General features: G+C 38.7%; 2 protein-coding genes across 4 annotated transcripts in view; one reads left to right on the plus strand and one right to left on the minus strand.

Moving 5' to 3' along the window:
* zbtb32 (zinc finger and BTB domain containing 32) overlaps positions 1–4,083 on the plus strand; it is a 30,224-nt gene extending 26,141 nt beyond the window's left edge. The window contains exons 4-5 of the mRNA XM_061916017.1: positions 1,115–1,264; positions 3,653–4,083. Coding sequence (XP_061772001.1) covers positions 1,115–1,264; positions 3,653–3,915 — 413 coding nt within the window. The 3' untranslated portion in view covers positions 3,916–4,083. The remainder of the gene's footprint in view (positions 1–1,114; positions 1,265–3,652) is intronic.
* A 276-nt stretch (positions 4,084–4,359) lies between these two features.
* Positions 4,360–16,335, minus strand: part of kmt2bb (lysine (K)-specific methyltransferase 2Bb) — a 30,036-nt gene continuing 18,060 nt past the window's right edge. For all 3 annotated transcript variants that reach the window (XM_061915996.1, XM_061915997.1, XM_061915995.1), the window contains exons 27-36: positions 16,148–16,308; positions 12,960–13,127; positions 9,897–12,873; positions 9,168–9,268; positions 8,885–9,022; positions 8,540–8,792; positions 8,239–8,346; positions 8,037–8,120; positions 6,869–6,998; positions 4,360–6,778 (exon numbers count right to left, since the gene is read on the minus strand). In XM_061915996.1, coding sequence (XP_061771980.1) covers positions 6,503–6,778; positions 6,869–6,998; positions 8,037–8,120; positions 8,239–8,346; positions 8,540–8,792; positions 8,885–9,022; positions 9,168–9,268; positions 9,897–12,873; positions 12,960–13,127; positions 16,148–16,308 — 4,396 coding nt within the window. In that variant the 3' untranslated portion in view covers positions 4,360–6,502. The remainder of the gene's footprint in view (positions 6,779–6,868; positions 6,999–8,036; positions 8,121–8,238; positions 8,347–8,539; positions 8,793–8,884; positions 9,023–9,167; positions 9,269–9,896; positions 12,874–12,959; positions 13,128–16,147; positions 16,309–16,335) is intronic.

Genomic DNA, 16,335 nt, shown 5'->3' on the forward strand with positions numbered 1-16,335 from the left:
AAATTGCCTTTCAAATATCTATTCTTGGTGTTGGGTTTTATCAAATATATTTCCCCCAAAAATGCGACTTACTCTCCAGTGCGACTTATATATGTTTTTTTTCCTTCTTTATTATGCATTTTCGGTAGGTGCGACTTATACTCCGGTGCGACTTATACTCCGAAAAATACGGTATGTCTTGCAGCTCTGAGCGTGCGTCTGCAGGAGCCACATACAACGTGTAACTGGGCTGGTAAGCTGTTTGTGTATGTTGTAGGTTGTATGTTAAAGGCAGCGCTTTCATTGCACTCCCTTATTATTGTTTTTTGGATGAATATCATCAGATATTCGCGAGAATTAAATCTTTGAGAATTCGTGAATCTCCGGAAAATATGGGAGGGTTGGCAAGTGTAATGCTTTTACTTATAAATGGTAGATTTATATAGGCTAGTAAGGTACCTTACTAGCCTATATAAATCAACCATTTATAAATACACGTCAGTAGGCTAAATGAACCTCTTCAACATAAATGTAATGCTGTCAAACGGCAGACATATAAAACTTGCGGGCCACACTAACATTAAATTATCTCATTAAGGTGCGGACCGCTGGAGACCCCCAGTTTATACATAGCACAAAGCAAAAAAAACAACTCTGTATGCAGTGTTATTTCATTTTAAATTTCAAAAGAGTTTTGCGGCTCCCATTGTTTTCTTTATTTTGTGAAACGGGTCAAAATGGCTCTTTGAGTGGTAAAGGTTGCCGACACCTGATATATATATATATATATATATATATACACACACGTCAATTTCCATGATATTCCGCGTTAAACAGTCAATGCTGTTTTTGTTGGCCAATGCCGTGATGCGGAATGCGCAATGCAATGCAGAAATTCAACAGTTGTATGGCACAATGGTAACTTAACCATATTTTCTCACCTACATCATTTTAAAACTAAGATATGCAGTGTCAGGAAAGTAAACACAGCGTGCTGCAACAGGATGCTGACTCAAAGCAGCTTCATGCATCACAGCTGGTTTACCTGTGCCAATATATTATTTACTACAATAATAATTATGATGTGTTTCCCCTAAATATTTTACATTTGCAACTTTATTTTTTGCCTGAACAGGGGAATCAAGTGGAAGGTGTATACTCTTTGGGAAAGATCCCCAATCCAATGCACAAGACCACAGAGGAGAAAGACAATACCAGTGCCAACACTGTTCCAAAAAGTTTAGTCTCAAACATCAACTAGACACACACCATCGAGTTCACACAGGTAGGTGATGCTTTAAAAAGGCAAGTAAAAATCCAGCAAAAAAAATGTGCATGTTGGGGGATGTTTTGCCTAGATTTTGATGATTGAGTTTAGTTCATTTCGAACATGAACAAATTTACCGAATAATAAATCAAACATAATTTCATATAATTTCTCTTTACATCATGTACGAAAAGGAGATGGGAGACGCAGAGCTTATTTAATCCAATCCCATTTCCCACTTCAGAGCATTTACAAATACATATGTTCATTTACTGTCTTCTTTTAGTAACACAATGACATCAGTGAATGATTAATACAGCAGTCTTGCAATAGATAATTAAGCCATTCATGATTAACAGACAGAAATAAAGAATATCCCGTTTTCAATAAGGCGGAAGGTATTTCTCATAATTCTGCTTCCTTGTACTTTAAGCACTTTTCATTTGGACAGTCTCTTAAACTGGATCATATCAGTACATTGTTTAACTTTGTTTAATCCATTACATAGTTTAATTCCACATACTGATATACTGAAGTTCTTAAGTGTATTATGTGCATACAAAGTTATTTTTTCCCTCTCAGTTTATAGTTCTCTTCAGTTGAGAATACGTGTTGTACATTCTTGGGTTGCAGGTTCTAGTTTGCTTTGTACATTTTTTTTATCTGTTTGCAATTTTACCAAATCCTCAAATTTCAATATTTTTGCTTCATTAATTAGTCAACTCTACATCCAACACTATGTATCAATCTAACTTATCTTTTTTATAACACAGTTAGTGAGTGAAGTGCACATTTGTAGTTGTTTCCCCATATTTCTGCACAATAACTCAGATATGGTAACACCCGTGAACAGTAGAGGATATGGATTGATTTTTGGTCTGGAACATGTAATGCTTTGTTCATTATTTAAATATTTAGTGCCACCTTAAGTTGCATATTTTTTATATGAGATTCCCAGTTAATTTTATAGTCTATTATTACACCCAGAAATCTGATTTATTTTACCCTTTTAATGTCTACTTTGCCTATTTGTATTTGTGTATGATGTTCTTTTGTACTGTTACTAAATATCATAATTTTTTTTTACTGAGATTCAAAGATAGTTTGTTTTTGTCAAACGATTTTTTAATTTGTTAATTTCTTCTGTTATTATTTGTAGTAGCTTCGGTGTGTTCTCTCCTGAACAAAAAGCAGTTTTGTATTCTGCAAACAATACTAACTTAGTCCTTTGTAACTTTACAAATGTTTTTTTATATAAAGATTAAACAATTTTAGCCCCAGTATTGATCCCGGGGTACACCACAAGATATATTTAGCTGTGTTGACATATTTTAATTTTTTGTCTTCTGTTGGTTAAATAGCTTCTTACCCAGTTCAATACCAATCCTCTGACGCCATAACGTTCTAATTTTTTTTAAAATCAAAATATGAGTAATTGTGTCAAATGCTTTTGTTAGATCCATTAATACTGCAGCTGCACATTCTTCAGAATCATTTGCATTGGTCATTTCCTCTGATATTTTGAATAATGCTATCGATGTTGTGATATTTGCTGGAAATCCATATTGGTTCACCACGAGCGTTACATTTTTGCTGATAAACTTGTCTAATCTGTTATTAAATAGTCTTCCATGATTTTGGAAAATTGTGGCAGCATGGAAACAGGTCTGTAGTTGGTAAACGGATGTTTGTCTTCATTCTTCTAAATTGGTACAACTTCAATATTTTCATTTTGTCTGGGAATTTGCCTGTTAGAAATGATAGGTGGCTAATAAATGCTAGAGGTTCTGAAATGTTTTCCATCACTGTTTTTGTGGTTACCATATCTATTCCGTGACAGTCGGTTGAGGTCTTGGGTTTACATTATTTTTACAATTTTGATTATTTCTTCTTTTGTCGCATTCTTCAGGAACATCGTGTCTAGGGTTTCACTCAAATCCTCAACAGACCCATCATCTACGTTTGGATTTTTTATGTTCCGGATTTGTTACGAAGTAATCATTATATCGTTCTATTTGGTTCATATGGTAATTTTTTGTATTTCAATCTTGAAAGTATTGGGGTTATTTTTTCTTAGCACCATTTTAATGAGGTTATTTAGGATGCGCCATGTTGCGTTCAGGTTGTTTCTGTTCTTGTTTAATAATTGACTGTGGTATTTTTTCCTACATGTTCGTAGTATGCTAATTAGCATGTTAATATATTTCTTATTTTCTGCCTCTATGATTCTTTGTGGTATAAATATTCAATATACTGCATTATTTTGGTACTAGCATTTTTCAGTCCTTTTTCATGGTTGGTTGTTTTTTCTTGTGCTTCTTACTAAGTTCTTACAATATTTGTTTTGAGTTGCCATTTTAAAATTTAACACACCTCTTGCATTCTGCATCTTTTCTTTGCTCCAAGGTGAAAAACCCTTTGAGTGTCGTCTGTGTGGTCAGCGCTCTCGGGACTTCTCGGCCATGATCAAGCATCTGCGGACCCACGGTGGTGCGTCTCCATACCAGTGCACCTTGTGTCTCGAGTTCTGCAACAGCCTGGTCGCCATGCAGAGGCACGTCAGGAGCCACCCGTTGCACGACTTCCCCCAGGACTGGAGCATCAGCAGCACTTACCTGTACACATCACATGCGAGTCAACACAGCAGGAATAATGCGGAAGAGTGTTAAAAAGACTCTTACCTTTTTATTCTTCTTGGGACAAGTGTTTTACACACACCTCACAAAACAGTGAAAAGAAACATTTAAAGTGAAAATTATCTCAAACGGCCTTATGTATAAACATAAGGTCACAGTATTGCAATAAAACATCTTTCTATTATATATCCTTCATGTTTCAGTCTTAAATGTCATAAAAGGGTTAGTAATTTTATTTTAATTTAGTTGCATTAAACAGGGATTAACACCTCTTTATATTTGATGTATCGATTTCAATGTGCCAGTGAAGTAAACAAAAAGTTTTTGGATGGATGAAATTATTCAATGAACATTATTCCTGTGGAAAACAGTCAAACCGTCACTCAACTTTGAAGTACAGTACAAGGTGCACATGATATGACTTGAAAAACCACATTAGTCGTGGATTTAAAAAAACAAACAAAAAAAACAAACATGTGATGAAACATTTTAACATCTTTATTTAGGCAAATAACATTATAAATAAAAAAAAAGTGCATAGAAAAAATTAAACCGGTTTAGAAATACGTATACAAATATTTACAAACTCAGGGTTTATTTTTACATGGTAACAAAGACATAAATTTAAAGATCACATATTTTCTCATTTTTGTCTTTTACACTTACTTTAAAATAACCCTACTATATATATATATTTATATATTTGTGTGTATAATATAACATAGCTTTCTGAACAGATTTGGGCAAGATCAACTAGATTTTTTTTTTTTTTTTTTTACAGGTTTGACCAGAGCTTTGCATCCTTCATTGCAAACACACGCGCACCTAAAACAACACAAACAGACATACTCGCAAACATACACCAGCTCTGCAGACATTAAAACCGAGTTATCCTCTGTTTTTGCATCAGTATTCCCAAACATCTGTCTAAACAGCTGAGGTAGAATCCTTGCAATGAGTTGGGAGTGACTCTGTTTTTGTTGTTGTTGCCAGCCAGGTGATTGACACTAAATAATCTGGGCTCCATCCCAGTGATTGGACATGCAAAATGACAGATTTCAAAAGTATAAACAAATATGATCCCATTGAAAATATGTTTGGAGAGATAAGGTACAAGGGGAGGGAGATATCATAATGAGTTTAAAGAGGCAAACAGTGCTTGCTTTTAATTCTAAGACCGTCAGTTATTTACCGTGACAACAAAAAAAATTAAATTAAATTAAAAAATTATTTAAAAATACCTAATTCCAAACAATTTCGGTCACAAAAAAGGCCATGAATGTATGACACGATTGCTTCAAAGGAAAAATTCAAGTAAATCGGTGAAACAAAGGACATCACTTGTAAACAAAAGGGCACTACAAATGAAGCTGTACATCCGCCACCATTTATATAAAGAGCAAACTTCCCACCAATAAATGTAAAAATCAAAAACTTGAATAAATATCACGACTCATTTCTTAACAGTGTGAATTCAATTAACCATATTAATGACAGTACTTAACATCGACTAAGAACAACAATTCAATATAATTAAGGTGCCGAGCGTGTTGTCTCCAGCTCCATTTTTGACTTAACGAAGGCTTGTGATCCCAAGTGCTGCATCTAGTGCGCTGTTCACAACAGGCCTGGTGCAGGAGCTAAACGCACACGCTCAGTGGCAATTTATACCAGCACTCTCCCTGATATAGAATTCAACAGTAGCAGGAAATTTGCAAGCTGATAATTTACGAGGGCCACCAAAATTCTTATTGGAATCGGCAATGAGCAGCAACCACGAGCGGAATAAAACATTAACTTTAAAATTTGGGATACTTCACTCTTACTTTTTGGTATGGGTGGATTGCTACATATTCTATACATCAAAAAATATAGTTATCAAAGATGCATTTTTTGTTTTCAATTTTGAACCTAAAACAGAAGGCGATGACTAAAACAAAAGTTAAGTACTGCTAGAGTGCATTAGTTTTAACATAGCAGGGCAGCCAAACAAACCCTGATCTGGTAGGACATTTCAGTCAAAGATGTTAAATAGACAGCAATGTTAGCACCATGGTTATCTTCTGATTCTGAAAAATATAAAATAAAATCGATAAAAGAAAGTGTCCATATAAGGTTAAGGTGAATATATGGCTCAAGAACTGACCTCACCACAAAACAAATGGGGCAATAATGTGATTACACAGGTGCTAAAGAAAGATAACCCCTCCTCCAGAAATTACTAAATTATAAGGAATCTGTCAAAGCAGAGTATCACAATTTCAGCAACAGATAAGGCTTGACGTATGTCGAAGAAATGTGGTTGGGGTCATCCACAGTGAACTTGGAGCCCCTGCCCGAACATCATAATGCTTTAGAAATTATTGTGTTCTCTCGTGTGGCGACCCTGCTGAACCAGCTGTATATGACAAGGCAGCCTTACGCGGAGCTTTCAAACACGTGTCAGTGTCAGATATGCTCTTCTGGTTCCCTGCACATCGAACACTGTCAACTCTTCTCCGTAGTGGCTAATTCCTATGCTGTGCTTAGTGTCTTCCACATTTTGGAGCTCCATCCAGTGCCACCTTGATTAAAGGCTCTCTAGTTAACGAGATTAATTCCGTATCAAACGAGCGATCTCTCAGTTGAGGAAGCGCCGACATCGCCGAGCCCCACAGTTACAATTTAGCTTGTTGCTGGCGTCCTCAATGGGAAACTTGTAATCATACGTGAGCTCCTCTCCCCTGTAGATCTTCCTCAAAGCAAAGATGACGATATGCTTGCGGCCCTCAACATTGATGACTCGCGAGTAGCAGTTGGGCTCACACGAGTGGTTGATGAATCTTGCCGCGTTGCCATGCATGGTTGCGTCCACCACGTCAAAATCGTCGATGCGAAACATGTAACAGCCAATTCCCTGACAAAACAGAGCAAAACATAAGGATTTGGTCTTTTCCCCTTATTTACTATACATAGATGAAACAAAAAAAAGTAATGGAAGACCGACCTTGCCATCGTAGTACTTCTCCCTTTTGTCAGTGAGCACAGCTCGAATGACAGTGCCAGCGTACTCAATCACCATCTCGCCTGCTTCAATGTTCCTCTTGCAGAAGAGGCCACGCCCATGGATAGCAGACCTATACAATAGGAGGTTGGGGGTGTCAGGGATCAGATGATCTCACCGTAAAACAGACTGTTGGAGGTAGGACTTTCAACGCCTAAGAAATATGTAGCCATAATGTCCACTCGAGGTCACTGTGGCTTAAAAGGGTTTAACTCATTATTTGCATGGGTTTGAGCAAGTCAAAAGTTTTTGGAATAATGTTTCAACATTAATGGTAACAGTGCTAATAGAACCTAGAGGCAGCCTCAAGTATATAAACCCACCACTTTAGGGAGGGCAGTGTTTTAAAAAAGCAGATTTGATCATTTTGTCTTGGCAAAACAGATCATATTGCTGTTAAAATCTAAGTGTAATGTTAGCACTTTAACTCACATTGCTAAGCTAGTGTTAATGTTTGCATCCTTCCGTTCCACTCCTAATGTTATGTTGTTGTATTTGATTTATGGCATTAATTATGTGTTGCACAAGGCATGAGGAAACTGGCTAAAACTGCACTGATTGCATCATTACCTCTGCTCAGAAAATTGTGTTTTTGTTACCTTATGCTAGCCTGTTTATTGATTAGTATCCGGGCAATGTTTTTCAAATTATTTTTAAACATCCATCCAACCATTTTCTATAATACATCTTAGTTTTTTTTTTAATGACAGGTAGGTAAGGTTATTTTTTTTAAATAGAAAACACTAGGGATTTGCCAATTGATCAGTATCGGACGATTTACGTGAAAAAGTATATGAACGCCACTGCGCATCAATGCCTTTTAATGTCGACCACAAACGCAGATCCTCTCTGGCTGACATAGTTTTTTTTTAAAGTCCCTACACCGATGAGTAGCAAGCATCTAATTATGCATATCCATGCAGTGTGGAGCCGTCGAAACATTACTAGACAAAAATATTAATTTAGATCCGATTTGTAGAATAAAACCAAACTAAATATTACTAAATTAAAAACATTTAATATAAACTATCAATAAGAAATACAAACAAATATCAAACAATAATCATTCTAAAAAATGAACATTATTTCGCAGATGAAATTCAGAGCTGACCTGTACACGCCAACAGCTTCTTTCGATGTCCTTTCCAAGTGTCTGAAGCGCATAGCCATTGGCAACTCCAAACTAGTGGCCCGTCTAAACAAAAGGCAAAAATAAAATATTCTTTTTTTCCACCAAAAACATCAAACTTGTACATTTCCAGTTATAAGCATTGTCAAGGAAAGTTAGACGATTTTTTAAAACGTCATCTGACCTTGTGGACTTTAAAAGAACATCGTCTTCCTCATCGTCATAAGGCCCAATGTCGGGAAGCTGCCTATGCTGAGATGCCAGGAAGTTGAACATGTCAAATGTAGACTTCCTGTTGAAATAAAGTGTTTCAGACTTGAGTTAGTATTTTTTAACACATAGTCGAATCTCAAAACCAGAACTCGGATGTGGTTATATTTGAAATACTGCCATTGATCGGCACGTAGGCTACGTCAAAACTTGTGCATACACAACTTTTGTCCTGTTGAATTCTGTAGTTCATAAGCAACTTCCTGTTTACAAACCTAAGGTATAGTTCAGACCGGGCACAGCCAGTGGAATTGACAGGCAAGTCATCTTCCGGGCTGAACTGCTTGAAAAAACGGAAGGAGTGATGTTGACAGTGTTGTGCTCCTTGAAGTTGCTCCAGCAAGAAGACCACAGCATCGTGGACCAGACCAAGCATTCGGGCGCCGGTCATTCTCTGAAAAGCCAGAGGTTTCAACTTTGCCATTGCTCGCGCTTCCTGAACCCCATCGATTACTGCTTTCCAGGCCACTAGAGGTAAGGATTATAATGTAGTGTGTGAAATAACAATCCAACTAATGGGTAAGACGATTAGAGAAATCAACACACTCGTTGAGACTCACCCTCAATAGTGTCTGCTTCGACACTGAAGCCATCATCACTGCGTATCTCGAATCGCAAGTGTGGCTGATCTTTGTTTGGTAAACATTCTTTGTCATCATCAGATGTTGATGATTCATCATCTGAGGTGGAGGTAGAACCTAACACAGGACAATTGACTTATTCTTCTCACTTACCAACAAAATATCAGTTACAAAAAGTTATTAAAAACTAATTGTGCATACAAAAAGGAACACATACAGTAACATAGGAAAATATGAAAAAATTAACAAATAAAAAAGGTACCAGAGTATTTCTTCCAGTCAATGAGAGTGCTGTGTCCCACTGAATCCCAAGCCTGCTGCTTGCCATGGTCACCCCAAGGCAGACCATCCCATGGTTCAGAACTGAAAGAAAGGACATGAGTGACTGGACTGTACTGTGCATGTCATCTCTTTGCGTTAATTAGAACCACATTTCTTATAAATAATGTGCATGATAGGCACATAGTCCTAATATTTGCTTTTTAACACATTTTTCCCATGTTATTGATGCTGTTCATCATTTACAATGTATTTCCTTATTAGAAGAATTGCAGTTTATGTACTTAGCTGCAGAGACTACTTGACATCTAACAAGGCATTTATTAGAAGACAGAGAACAGGGGAAATGTAGCGAAACCTCAAGAAATTTAGCAAGCTGGAGTAGGGTAGATTAATCAAAACCATATATAAAGTGAATATACTGTAAAACAATCACAAGGGATATGCGTTTTGGTAGGTACTGCTGTTTTGGTTGGCAGATTTTTGTGTTATTATTCCTCTAAGCACTAACCTAATGATTGCTAAATGGAATTGTATAGGGAAATCTGGTTTGTATATACGGTAGTTAGTTATAATTAATGTTTGTTTCCCCCAGAGGAGAAAAACAAAGAGATCTTTTTGGGGTGACAGTGGATGACATGACTGGCCATTAAGTAAGACGTTGATTATACGTGAAGAAATACAGTATACAGTACAAGAAAAATAACCTTACTCTGAGCTTTCAAAATCGCTTAGATGCTCCTGCTTCAACTCATCCAAGTTGAGTACTCCTTTGACAGTTGGAGCCTTGATGCGGACTCCAGAGGCCCTGCTGGACGCACTCGGAACGTTTGGTCGGTTGTTCTCGTCCTCACTGGTCAGTTCAGAAGGAAGGAAATCCACTTTAGACTTCTTGGTAACAATACGGTCTGAAAGCGAAGATACTCGCTTCATGCGGACATGAGTGCGAGGGCAGGAAGCAGGATGAGGTTCTGGTTTGGGACATGGTGCTGGACATTCAGGTTCAATGAGTAGGCCAAGGGGCAAAACCACTGAGGAAGGGCTAAGTGTCCGAAGCCCGCTCCACTTGGGGGTGTAGTTGCTTGCCATTGCTTGGTTGATAATTGCTTCGGCGCTCTCTGCAGGAGATATGTTAGAACTCTTAGGTGACAAAGTAGACTGCCCAACAGTCTTGGATGACTTGGATTTTTTCGACGCACTGGATTCTTTTTTCTTCTTTGGCTTGTTCTTTTCTGGAGCGGTTTCATCTTTGGGTGTTTTTGCAGTCTTCCTTGGCTTTTTTGCATTAACCGATGACAATGCCCCATTGGTATTGTGAGTAAGCAGCTGGGTAATCGTGGTGGGATTCTGATCTGGAGGAGTAGCTTGCCCGGATGTGGGTGACATCATGTTTGTAGCAGGAGGTGGAGAAGACAGGTTACCAGCTGCTGCTAGCGTGGCTGATAGTGCATTGCTTTGCAAAAGACTGGCAATCTGAGTGACGCAGTTAAAGGATGAGGAATTTGGATTAGGCAGCTGAAATGTGTTGCTCTCTGGGTTCTTCACAAAAATCTGCCCAAGACGGTTCACCAACAGGACATGCGGAGTAGGGTCAACATTTGGACCTCCCACTTCTTTCACAGTAAGAATGGCATGGCCAGGCAGAGCCTGTGACAAGACTGGATGCTGAGGTTCTAAAGTGGGCCTTGGTGTAGAAAAGTTAATTGAGATTGTGTGACCAGATGAAGCTTCCTTCTGTGTGGATGAAGTGCTGTAGCCATTTAACATTATTGGGGCCGAGGTGGTTTGGATTGAAGCAGGGACAGTTGTAGTGAGTCCAGGTGGAAAAGTTACTGAAGCAGAAGAAGAAAGAATGGTGACCGCTGTTGAACGTAATGGCTGTGTTTGTGTGGAGTGCATGGGTATTGAGATGTTACCAAAGGTTTCTGGTTGAACACATGTTTCTGATAGCAATGGATTATTTTGAGGTGACTCATTTAACAGAGTCTGTGTCAGGTCTCTAACAGGACTTGGGGTGGTTAGTTTGGTAGATAAAGAATCCACTTGAACAAAAGCTGAGTCCTGTGATGAGGTTACTGGATGTAGTGTAATACTTGAGACTGTAGGCTGGGTGAAACCAGGCAAACAGGAATACATCTGCACAGATTCTGAAAGTCCATGAGAAGGGCACTGCACATCTGTTGATATTAAGGGGGAGGATCGAAGAAAACCCTGCAGCGAACCCTGAGCATTGTCAGCTGAATCTGCTAAGGAAGGTTCCACCGAGTTACCAGTTAGATGATTAACTAACACAGTACATGTCTCAGCTGAAGACACGTGACTGCTGTCAGATTTTGAATGTTCAGCCTGCTGGGACTGGATTTGTGTGGCCTCTAAAACAGCAACCATCCCCCTCAAATGTGGGGCTGTGTCTTGCGTCTCAAGAACAATTGGTATTCCAGAGGCAGGTTCTAGACATGAACTCTGTAAACTCCCTTCAGAAGAGGAGTTTTTAGTTGTCTTTGTCAGTAAGTCCGGCAGACCCTCATTTGTAGGATGCATATTTTCCTTCTTTGTGTCAGAGCATTCCACTTTGTGTGGAGGGACCAAACCCATGCCATTAGGGTTATGCACTGCAGATAAAATGTTCACAGAAGAGGACTCTTTGTGAATGTCTTTGGGTGACAATTTGGAGGTCTGATTAATAATTTTATGGACCACAGTGTTAGTTAGGTTCTTGGCTGGGATCAGAGATTTGCCGGAAGCCCGGACTTTCTGGGAATCATCACTTGTTGAGATGCTTGCATCACTCTCTGTTCCGTCATCCACACCATCAAGTTGAGCCATGCTCCGGGAGGAGGCAGATGTGGGAGACTTGGAATGATCTTTAGACCCTGGACAGCGAACAATAGTGTGTGAGAAGTCAAAATAATGCTCCATATCATCATCAGAGGAGGTGTTCTCCAAGTCAGCCCTGCCTGAGGCTGCTGACCGTGGCAAACTGGCAACAAGGGACCTTCTTTTCTGTACTTCTTGGGTTCTTCCCCAAAATTCCTCTTGATCGTCTCCTTCCACCACTATTTGTCCACCACAGTTCATAGCCACAACTTCATTTAGGAGTGTCTCTTCAATCTCCTGGCCAAGAGCCATACCGGAATCCTTGTGAAATGGATTGTAGGGAAATTCCCCTTCATCCTTCTGTTCACCACCCTGTGGTGAAGTGCCATTTGCTGGAGAGACATCTTCCGGCTCTGGAGATGCTAAGAAGTTGTGCGGTACCTCAACAGAATCGGATTGGCCTAGATCGAAAGACAATCTAGTCCTGGGCAAATTCTGTATTGATGAAGTCAGCGACAGACTTGGAGGTGGAAATGTTTCTGTACTATCCTGCCAGGGAGACTGAGAAAAGAAAGACGAGGCACAATGGGTCTTTGCGTTACCAGTGCAACGAACTGAGGAAGCACTTCTGCTCCCAACTGGGCGGGCTGAATTTATCAGGTTGTCTGAACTAGCACTTGGAAACAGCGGGGAAGTGGAAATGGAAGCTTTCCCCGCACGGAGAGTGACTGGTCCAGTTGGGGGGCCCAGCGGAGGAGACATGTTACCACGCAGGCCTGCTGTCTGTGAGTGAGGGTTGTGGCGCCGAGCCCTGCGGGTCTCCTCCAGATCGCTTACAGTTAGTATGTGGTGAGGTTTTGTTGGGATTGCTCCTAGAAAGAAAAACAGAACTAATCAACACATTCGAACCGGACTTTATACTATTCTCATCAAAAGTACATAAAAATCTACACCTTACCTGGCGATGGCAAAGGTCTGGACAAGCCTCCAGCTGGTCTCCTGGTTTGAGGATAGCTGGGAATCTTTGGCTTTATCCCAAGATCTGATTTTGTGGATGGAACCCTGACAGGCAGTTCCTCAGGTCGAGGATGTGATTCTGATGTATCGATCTTTTGAGACTCAGATTCTAATTAGAAAATGCAATACATTACTTTTGGTATTCAAATATTTACAGTGAGACCAAAGATTTTGACAAACAATTATTGCAAAAAATGTGTCTCGGTTTTCCTACACTGTCTTGGATAATATCTATTCGTCCACATATTGTGCTAAATGAGAGCCCAAAAAAGGCATCCATGCGTTGGTGACTAAGTCTCTGTGAAGAATAGATAGCGTTGGGACATCCAGGGAATCTTTTAATCATACTTACTACGTGCATGTGACTGGTTTATATGTTCGTAGCACTGACACAAAACAATTTAAAACTCTGCATCATTTACCTTTTTTCCTCATAATAAGCACGGATGATGGGACGTTCAAGTGGGCTGCATATTTGTGGTTTTAGGGCAACCTGTGCTTTTTGCTATTGAATTTAGCCTTAAAATAACCTACCGGTACTCAAAAGTTGCAAAAGCCAGAACTTTAAAAAAAAGTGGAGTAACACTACTGAATCCAAAAAAGAACTCGAGCAAAGTACAAAGACATAATCTGTTACAATTAGGAATGTCCAATAATATTATCGGCCAATAAATGCTTTAAAATGTAAAATCAGTAATTAGCGGTATCGGTTTCAAAATTGCTGGTTGGTTTCAAAAAGTACAATTTGTGACTTTTTAAAACGCAGCTGTGTACACGGACGTAGGGAAAGTACAGAGCGGCAGTAAACCTTAAAGGCACTGCCTTTGCGTGCCGGCCCTGTCACATAATATCTACGGCTTTTGACACACACGTGAGTGCAATGCATACTTGGTCAACAGCCATCCAGGTCACACTGAGGGTGGCCACATAAACAACTTTAACACTGTTACAAATATGCGACACACTGTGACCACACACCAAACAAGAATGACAAACACATTTCGGGAGAACATCCGCACCGTAACACAACATAATAAATATCAAGAACCCCTTGCAGCATTAACTCTTCCAGGACGCTACAATCCCCCACACCTCCTCATGCTCTGTCAGGGAGAGCATGTCCCAAATTCCAAGCTGCTGTTTTGAGACATGTTAAAAAAAATAATGCACTTTGTGACTTCAATAATAAATATGGCAGTGCCATGTTAGCATTTTTTTACCATAACTTGTGTTGATTTATTTTGGAAAACCTTGTTACATTGTTTAATGCATCTAGCGGGGCATCACAACAAAATTAGGCTTAATAAAGTGTTAATTCCACGACTGTATATATCGGTATCGGTTGATATCGGAATCGGTAACTAAGAGTTGGACAATATCGGAATATCGGATATCGGCAAAAAATCCATTATAGGACATCTCTAGTTACAATATGATTGCCATGTAAAAGTTCTTAGCTAACACAGATTGCAGGAGTAATTTTTATGTTACTTTGTTTTTTGCCTTGTAAAATTGTAATTTTACTCCTTAAACGTGGAAGTACAGATTACCTGAATTGACAATATTTCTTTTCGAAACAGGTATTCTTTTTTTCATATGATTCGGTTTTGGAGGGACCCTTTGGAACAGATTAATAACATAAACCAAGGTACAGTCGAACAGTGAGCCTACTGTGGAACTCATATCCTGAAAGATATTTGTTAAATATCACAGGGCTCCTACAGGTATCAGTAGATCTAATGTAGTGCTTTTTAATGCCATTTTAAATGTGACCTAAAAAATTATTAATGCCCACGTCCAAATCACTTCGTGGGTATTAGATTAGTATTAGTATTAAATAGTCAACAGATTGCAGTTATCCGTATAAACACAATTGTCACCATTTGACAATGATAATCTTGAATAGTTGAAAAGTTTATGTGAACTGTTACTATCTAGTGAATTCAAATTGATTGTATTTCTATTAATCTATTGTTCCGCAGTAGTATCCAGTGTTCTGACTTTGTGCACGGCTGTAGACATTAGCCAATTAGAAGGTTCTGCTTGTCAATCATCACACTGTACTTTCAATCAAAATTATCAAAGGGGAACTGCACTTAAGCCCTCTAAAAACATAGAATTCTGATTTAATAATTCAATATAAAACACGTAGAAGTCATTTTCCAAATGTTATCTCTTTAAAATATCCTCTAAAGTTATGATAGCCACAATCTGGAGGATTTATTTTTAACCGTGATACAAATAAAAAAAAAAAAGATTATGTGGAATAATAAATACACATCATATTAGGAATACAAATGATGCAAGTGTTCAGAAATGGATGATTGGTTTATACATTAAAAAATAATACATGTCATGAATTGATATTTTGAAAAATGCCAACAAAAATAAACTGAGTCAACTTAACATCTTGAATAGATGGTATTTTGCACTCTCTCAAGTTGTTTAAGATAGGTACAGTAGATAGCAAGTTATGAATAAAGTGTCAGGCAATTGAAGAAAATCGTATTCATACACTGTGGGAATGTTAGAAAATTTAAGTTGTGAACGGTTGTGAGAATTGCCTTGTTTGACCGTTCTAGGCCACCGTAGTTCAAAAGAGGTGCCTTCTCAAGAGAGTTGCTAATTTTAGCTGCGTTAGCTCATGTGTGTTGAACTGGAGATGGCCATAATAAAGGAGTTGTGTATGAAACAAGCTCAGCTTCCCTATTAACATGACATGGTGTCAGTTAAGTACTACACGCCTACAGTGACCAAAGAATGGTAAATTTTGGGCCCCGAGAGCCGTTTGATTTTGCCGTCTAGTGTAGTGTCTGCTATGGAGGCAACGCTCTTCTGATTCTGGGACCTTACAAAATCTCTTGTATTCAGTTTAAAGCCAGAGCCGAAGAAAAGAAACATACAGACAGACGTAGCGAATCACCGCAAAGTTCTTAAGTTCATTTTCATGCATCGTTTGATGAATTGATGTATTGACTATTGGCCTACAATTGTATTACATTTTTATTGCCTCTGGACATTGCATTTAATGCTTTTTAGTGCCATTCAAGGCCTTAATTTTCACAAAATCCATTTAATGACTTAATTGCTTTTTTATTCCCTGTGGAAACTCTGTATCAAGACACGCACCTGGTAATGTACATGGGTTGTGCTCAATAGTGTGATTTTCTCCTTGGTCAGGCATTTCTTCATCAGGTTTCTCGGGTATTAAAGGTTGAACTTCGCGTACTTTGCATGTGTATTTGCATTTTTGCACTGGATTGACCGTGCTCCAGTACCATCGTGAACACCTATGGACAAAGAAGCGAGGCTTCAAA

This window comes from Nerophis ophidion, linkage group LG11 (assembly GCF_033978795.1).
Source record: "Nerophis ophidion isolate RoL-2023_Sa linkage group LG11, RoL_Noph_v1.0, whole genome shotgun sequence".
In the NCBI taxonomy this organism is placed as follows: Eukaryota; Metazoa; Chordata; class Actinopteri; order Syngnathiformes; family Syngnathidae; genus Nerophis; species Nerophis ophidion.